Source organism: Lissotriton helveticus, chromosome 9 (genome assembly GCF_964261635.1).
Source record: "Lissotriton helveticus chromosome 9, aLisHel1.1, whole genome shotgun sequence".
NCBI classification, from domain to species: Eukaryota; Metazoa; Chordata; class Amphibia; order Caudata; family Salamandridae; genus Lissotriton; species Lissotriton helveticus.
In genome coordinates this window covers 399,567,756-399,575,915 of record NC_136070.1, presented here as the reverse complement: position 1 = coordinate 399,575,915, position 8,160 = coordinate 399,567,756, and the positions used below count along the sequence as shown (strand labels likewise).

At 42.2% G+C, this 8,160-nt stretch overlaps 1 protein-coding gene across 1 annotated transcript in view; it reads right to left on the bottom strand.

The window, feature by feature from the left end:
* Positions 1 to 680: 680 nt before the first annotated feature.
* Positions 681 to 8,160, bottom strand: part of LOC144781362 (cholesterol 24-hydroxylase-like) — a 272,481-nt gene continuing 265,001 nt past the window's right edge. Inside the window, exon 15 of the mRNA XM_078660153.1 lies at positions 681 to 1,627. Coding sequence (XP_078516279.1) covers positions 1,469 to 1,627 — 159 coding nt within the window. The 3' untranslated portion in view covers positions 681 to 1,468. The remainder of the gene's footprint in view (positions 1,628 to 8,160) is intronic.

The following is an 8,160-nucleotide window of genomic DNA, read 5'->3' as shown; positions in this document are numbered from 1 at the left end:
CCAATTAACATTAAAAACCGCTCCATCCTTACTTTCCTTTAGAAAAGCCGTAAAAACCTGGCTTTTCACTCAGGAGTAGAAGTTTTTGGTACTGGACTTTTGCCTTATTCCAACTGTCACTATCTCAGCCCCATCAGATATCTATAGCGCCAAGACGCCCCAGGGCAGGAGATTGCGCTTCTTAAGTTACATACCATTACATATATGTGGCTTTTTAGATAATTACAGTCAGACGTTTATGCATTGTAAATCCTCAAGTCATCCTCCTTTCTTCCTCCCTACTTAGGTCTATATTTATTAATTTCACTGTTTTCTTTTCCTTTTGCTAATGCTGTATTCATATTTATTTCAATGAATTCATCCTCATAATTTCAATAAAACTCTTTAAACTTGTAAGCAGACACCATGAAAAGCAAGTTCCCGAACAGAACACTTAACTTACAATTACAAAATTAAAGAAAGGCCTCACTTTTTAGACAATTTCCTTCAAAAAGGTATAGTTATTGAAAACACAGTTTTTACCTTTTTATGGTAAAATATTTATTGCACTCCTGTGGGTTAACACAGAACATCTGGAAACCATCACCATGTCACCTTCATATGCCAAAGCATAAAAATAGCTTTGATACCAACTCAAGTTAATTGGCCGAAGAATATAGTTGGTAAAACACTATGAGCTTCTTCATGATGCATTTATTTGCACAGTACAACACCCAAATGTGTTTTATTTACATTGTCAACCACCAATAGAGTGCTGTGCATATAAAAGCCTAAACCAAAGATTTTGTGGGGCTGGTGGAAAAGGGTGATGGATGGCGTGACCATATATCATAAGCAGGGCCACTGAAGGGATGGAGCAGTAGAGGACCAAAGCACAAGGCAGGAACTATAAACATATATATATATGTATGTATTTATTTGACAATTTTGTCATTTTAACACACGTCAATACTATGTGGGCAAAAGATTTGTCTCATTCGATTAATAGGTGAATACAGCAATGAGCAAATGAAAGGTGACTGGTAAACCTCTGGCATAGTGCTGCATTATGCGTGGAGTTACATTTTTTTTAGCTATAAACTATTTTCTATGTAACTGCAAATAATGCAACGTTTTTGGATTATGTGCCAAGTGCTGGAGTTATTGAAAAAACGCAATGGCATCATATTCACATGATTCCAGTTGCCCTGATTGTAAGGAATAAAATACACCTAACTAAATGTACAAGATATCACATGTCACCTCAGGTGTAATGGTAACTTCTAAAGGAACTCAACTTTGGCCTCGTTCCTCTATACGATTCCAGAAATCCTCTGTGACTTCCAATATCTTTATAACGCATGGTAGGAGGTAATTTATTTCGTATACACTTTTTAATAGTTAACAATTAAAGAAGGAGCTATCACAATCATTAGGATTTATAATTCACTTTTTAAAAAAACAACTTAAAAAGGACAAAGAAATCAAATTATTCGGATCCTTTTCTGCTTTGGCGGGGTCTCAATGTGCAGATTACACCATCCAGCGTCCTCAGTGTTGCCGTGTCCACAATCTTAAAGCTCTGTCCTGGCACCAGCTGAAACTCAAACCTTTGTAAAAGTTTCACCATCACCACTTTGGCCTCCATCTGTGAAGAAACATGGACAATATTCAGAAGCACATGAGCTGTGACGAAGTGTTGGGGAATTTGCAGTTGATAGTTAGTTTTAGGGTAAAATTAGCATCCCCACATAATCAAAAATATAAATTTCCATGAACAAATATGCAAACCAGCATAGGCCAATTGCAGCTTTCCATAAAGAGAAGAAACAACCGTTCAGGCAGAGATGTGGGTCTTAAAATCCTCACTATGTAGTGCCTTCTGGTGACTGGCCCTCAAGGACGCTAGGAGACTACCGTCTAGGATGCCAGTCTCTGTTGGCTGTTCTCTAGACTGAATAAGCTGTCCTCCCCACCATAAGAGCAGTGTTATCTTTCAGCTGACAGAGGCTCATAGAGGTTCAGGGCATGTGCTTATTTTCACATGTGATTTCAAGTGCAGAGGACATGCCACGGAACCACTGCACTACCACTGCGGGAATGCAGGAAGCTGCAGATAATTTGCCTGTTGGTAGAAGTTTGTCGTCATCTACACCTACTGCTGCTTCCATACCAGAGTGCTCCGCTGTCCCATGGCCCCTTGCTGTTGACCCACCTCTGCTAAATCTCCTCTAAACATTCCCATTTAGCCCTGCCTTAGCCTCATCTGGCCGGGGTGGAGCGATTGGGCATCGAGTGCCCCTGTAACACAGTGTGTTGACTGGGGCTTGCACTGCCTATAATGGACTGGCTGTGTGCTTTGGTGATGAAGCCTGCAAGGGTGTGTGTGTGTTTGTGTACTTCTCCTTTGTCTCATACTGATGCGCCTGAACTTCTGTAGGAGGCTTGGCTAGCCAGTTAAATGAATGAATGAATACTTTATTGTATGATTACCTAAAATCCTTTACAAAACAATGCATAATACTATCATAGTTAAAACAGTAGGTTGATAAAAGAGAAGCATTTAAAAAGCATTGATAATGAGATGTAAAAGAGAAAAAAAAAAAGGAATATGCATATACATCGGGTTAGACAGTCAGTCAGTGCCCTAGTGTCAGTTCATCTTAACTTATCGTGTTTGATACTAGATCACCGATGGCCATAAGATGCTTTATTTATTGTTTGCTCAACGACATTAGCACTGTTCTTGACCGTTAGAATTGGCAAAGGGTCACTTTTGATGCTGTAGATGCTCATCGACAGTCGGCATGTAGATTGTTATTATGCGGTTATTTTTCCATACTTTGTGTTTGACATAAGTACTTTCCAGCAGTGGCAAAGAACTTCCCGGCGCGTGCCAGCTCCATTGGTACTGTTGTGGTATATATGTACGTTAAGGTCTCCTTGCATGTTCTTACTTTATTTAGGTTGAACATTGCCCTTAAGTATTTGCGCCTCGGATTTACCAATGCTGGACAACAACAGATAACCAGTTGTTATTCTGTACCTTCACAGTATGGTACTGAGATTTATTTACATTAACAGTACTGCTAACTTGCAATAAAACTTCTTGACTTTATTTACTGTTTCCTGGTCCTTATTGGTTGCACTATTAACTATATATGCTTGACGAAGCGATAACGCCCTTCACCTTTCAGTTGCAAAGAAAGATCCATCAGAAAACCAATCTTAAGAGGTTGGCCCAGTGCTCAATCAACTGGTAGCATTATTGGACGGTTTTGCACTGAAGTGAGGGAGCTAGGGTCTCCTATTTAGAAATTGCCTAAACCCAGTCCAAACCCCTAAATCCATTGGTTCGTTTGGTGAATTGATAGAGTTCCAGTGGTTCAGGAACGGGTTGTTACAACAGAGGTGTGAGTATTAATAGGGTTGCGCTTAGCAATTGCTTATGCTTTGCTTGCAGTGCATTGCAGTGATTGTGTGATGTTCTAGGGATATGCTATAAGTTGTTGTGTAAATATGGTGCTTAATCCAGAGAAGTTAAAGTGGTTATCAGGTCCAATGTGGCCTAAGATCCATAGATGGTATTACAAAGTGTAGAATACAATATATTATAGTTGCCTGCTGTGTTGTGGTGCTTTTCGTGAGACACCGTTGACAGCACAATTGGGATAGGGACTTTATGTTTGCTAGATTGTGAGGTGTGGGTGGTGTAAAATCGTAAGAGTGACTGTAGGCAGAGTTGATGAGGAAGATGGAAGTTAACTTTTTGGTTCAAGTAGGGGTAATTGGCAACAGGAATTGTAAGTCATATGGTAGCAGAAGCAGGTTAACAGGCCTACCAGGAGCAGCATCCCAGGTGCTCAACCCACTGACTTTCACTCAACCAGGCACACATGAACATTCTATGACATCACTCACATTATGGCTGAGCAGCAGAGCACAGAATACACATGAATAAATACATATCAAGAAGAGCAGGATACCACACACCTTCCTCATTTAAAAAGACAATAACAAACAACAACATAAATAAGATGGAAACACTCCTCATCAAAAAACAAACATGAAAATAAAGTGGAAATACAGAGAGAAATCACACTTGCACCCACTAATACTCTCTTCCCTTCAGCAAAGGACGAAATACATGTGCCCAAAGGAATGGGTGGTGCAAAGTAAATGCTTGATTACCAAAAATAGTATGGGGAGAACCAGAGAGCCAGGGATGCACCCAGTTAAAGTAACTGTATCACAGTTTGGGCGCAAATGGCCATCATCATTAAATGCAATAAAGGTTTGAGGTAGAAACATAACCTCACAAAATGGTTTGAGCCAACTACGTGACCTACCAGCAGAAAATGGAAGTAAGGATTGAGCACAAACAAAGTGCCCATCAATAGAAAATGCAGGTACAGTTTGGGATAGCAATATGTCCTTTTAAAATGGTTTGAGCAAAACAACATGTCCCACCACCATAAAACACACTTAAAGTTTGGGGTCGTAATATGCCCCCTCAAAATGGTTGGAGCAAAACATGTCCCACCAACATAAAATGTAAATTAAATTCGGGCTCAATATGCCCCATCGATAATGGTTTGAGCTCAGCAACATAGCCACCAGGAGAAAATTCAAGTAAAGTTTGAGAACGAAATGTGCCCCCCTCAAAATAGTTTGTAAGTAAGTACTGTCTGGGTGTAACCCAATGCTAGTAGAAGTAATTATAGTTTTGGTTACAGGAACTCTGCCTTATCACCAGCAACAGTAAGAATAGTTTGGGATGCAAATTACATGCCCCAACACTCGTAAATGCATGTAATGTAAAATACAGTAAAAAGTAACCGTAGGAAAGGACTGCAAAAGAAGTAACACTGAGGGGTCCATTACGATGTCGGGCGGATTGCCTCTGCCAGGCTGGCAGTAGCCACCGCCGGCCTGGCAGAGGCAATCAGCCCGACACCGTGTTCAGAATTCCCCCCCGCCATATTAGTATGGTGGGGGGGACCGCGGCAGACGGAAAGACCGTCTGCCGCTTTGCTGCCCCGGTCGCCTTGCGGCCGGGGCGGAAAAGGAATAATATGGTGGCGGTGTCTAACAGACACCGCCGCCATATTATGATGGGGTGTAAGTGATGCCTTGCAAAGGCATGCGGTCTTCACTTTGGGGGCCCCCTGTGGTACCCCCCTGCATTTGCAATGCGGTAGGGGTAGGGGTAGGCATCGCGCGGTGCCTGCCGCATTGTGTATGCAAATGCATGCATGCATTCATGACATTGTGGCGGGCGGTGCACTCTCAATGTTATGAATGCAGGATGCGGCCGCCACTGTGGCGGCCGCATCCTAATGACACACACGGGACCCCTGCCTTTATGGCGGGCGGTCCCTAGTCCCAATAGGATGGCGGGCGGCTGGACCCCTTACACGCTCAACGGCCTACCCCACATGCAGCACACAGGAATTTAATCCTTAGCATACAACGTTAAGAAGAAAGCACAAAAACAGCACAAATCATTCAAAATTCACAAATAATTCAAAATTCAGAAATCTCCATAAAAAGCACACATTCAGAATGGCACAAATACCTAAACGCAGGCAATTATAACTAGCATGGAACATACTTAATCACATGTTTAAAATCCAGTATGGCAGCATTTACAAAACCCTTCACCAACAAACCCAGTATGGTATCAAGTACAAATGTGAATTAGAGTATCTCAAAATATACAAGCATCAAAGGCTTAAGTAACAGGCAGCAGGTAACCCCAGTCCACTCACTTGTGAGCGAGATATCACCCAATGTTCCTCACACATGCCAGGACTGGACACAATTCATAGTATTACTCAGAGAAAAGTGGATTATCCAGTCAAATGGTTGCAATTTGATCGTCAAGGATAAAGCAGGCACTGCTACCAAACATGCACACAGATGATACATGAAGAGTACCCAGAAAGGAACCTTATTTTTACTTAAAAGCCTAGAGCAAAAAACTCAAGAATTATGAGCAGAGGCAGGCACCATAGCTTCCCTTGCGATGCCTTCACCAGGAAACCCTTTGCCCACATCACAACAGGTCGGGAAAGTTCACTGGCTGCATTGCTAGTTGAGCGTTTACCACAGATACCACCTAGCTGTATTCCATTGATGCTTCTACAACCTCCCAGACATTCCAGCTCCAGAAGAAGAGGATGATTCTGCATGTGCAGGAATGCGGTGAGTTTTTAATTTCAAAAGTAAATGCAGGGAACAGAAACACACTATGAACTACACCAGAAACACACTGCATGTGCCACGGAAGCAGCGATCACGAGTCCACACAGGTTAGTTTTAAATGCAGCATTATAGCATGCCACGCGGCCCCATGGGTAATGCAGCAGCTTACCCATAGCGTATTTACCGAAGGCTCAGTTCAAGGGGACAAGGATCAATAAGTCCTCAAATCACTTTCAAGTTGCCCCATCCATTACATGTAAAAAGTTTTAGATTCCAATAAAGCGACACCAAATACTCTCCACTGTTCTCCTGAAACACTCTACAATTTCCAGCATTCTTATCATCTACAGGAAAGTCAGTTTAATTTCACCTGTATAGCTGATAAAGTAATTTCAATGTGCTCAAGACCATCCACTGGTTTGCTTGACAGATGAACTCCCACTGTTTGTTCTCAGCAACCTCACAGTAAATATTGATTTAAGGAACTGCAGGTTCAATTAGTAGAAGTACTGCCAGTACAAGTCCTTGTTGGGTTCGAAGTTAAGTTAATTCAGCAGCGCCTGTCAAAATGCCCTGGGCTGAGGCTGTCTGCTGAAAATAGACACTGGGTGGGCTAACAGGCACACAGGCCCCTCAGAGGCCTCACTATGATTATTTTAGTAATCAACTTGATTTCTTCTTAGTCTCTTGGATGTAATTACACTCCAATTTTAATCTACTCTCCTCCCCTGTTTCAGCAGTGACCTTTTCTCCACAGTAAGTCTGTTTTCCACTCATTGCCAGTGTAAAATCATAAGAATGAGGGTAGGCAGAGTTGATGAATCAAGGTGGAAGTTTATTCTTCAGTTCAAGTAGGGGTAATTTGTTATAGGAATTGTAAGTAATAAGGTAGCAGAAGCAGGTTAAAAACATCAACGGGAGCAGCATCCCAGCTGCTCAGCCCACACATTCCATCTAACTTTCACTCAACCAGGCACACATGAACATTCTATGACATCACTCACACTATGGCTGAGCAGCAGGGCACAGAATACAAATGAAGAAATACATATGAAGAACAGCAGGATACCACAGTTGGTAATGTGAATCTCAGTGCACAGAGAGGAACTGCATCAATCCGAGTGAGACCCCGCTGAACGTTTATTTCAAGTGTGTGTCAGGGTGGGTCTAAAAGTGTTAGTCAGGACCGTTTGTTGTGTATATGAATACTTTAATTTCTTTAGAGGAGCAGGCAAAGTTTGTTGTGGATATTGCTTTGCATTTGTTTTGCACGTATATTGCCAAGAGAGCGAGTTCGAGAACATTTTGTAAAGGAGGGTCAGCAGCAGTAAGGAGTGAGACTGACGTCAGAGTGTGCAGCGCTGGGATTGGTAGGTCGGTGTAAAGCCACGCTAAGATTGGAGCTCGGCATCATGAAATGCCACACTGGTATTGGCTCTTGACGCCGAAAGAAAACTGTGGGTAAAGAAATTATTTACTGCTTTGAAACAAAAAGATTTATTGTAATTGTTGATTCACTGATGAAAACATTTAATTCTTTAAGGATATACAAGACATGTTTAGGGAGGATGTAAAGATGCCTATTCGAGAGGGATAAGAGGCACTATATCAAACTAATCAAATCAAGTGTAACATGAGGATACACCAGGTCATTATATGACTATATATTTTTAGGTCGAGCCTAGCGCAACGCGCATGCGCTGCTCTAGGAGGGCCTCTTGGAATCCATCCAGAATTCTCAGTAAACTTGTGCGTGTGCCTTTACATTTTCCTCACATTTTATTGGCTTTTGTGAGTGGCTTAGGCACGCAATTGGCCAAAGGAGGGTGCATGTCCCTCCTTTCTTCTAAAGGTTCACTCCCATGGCCTTTGGGTCTCGCGAGCGAGAAGCTGCACGCACAGGCTGGCAGCTGGTCGTGGATCAGGTTACTAATTATAACCGAGCAAGGTCGCTTTCACTTTCACGTCTGCGTT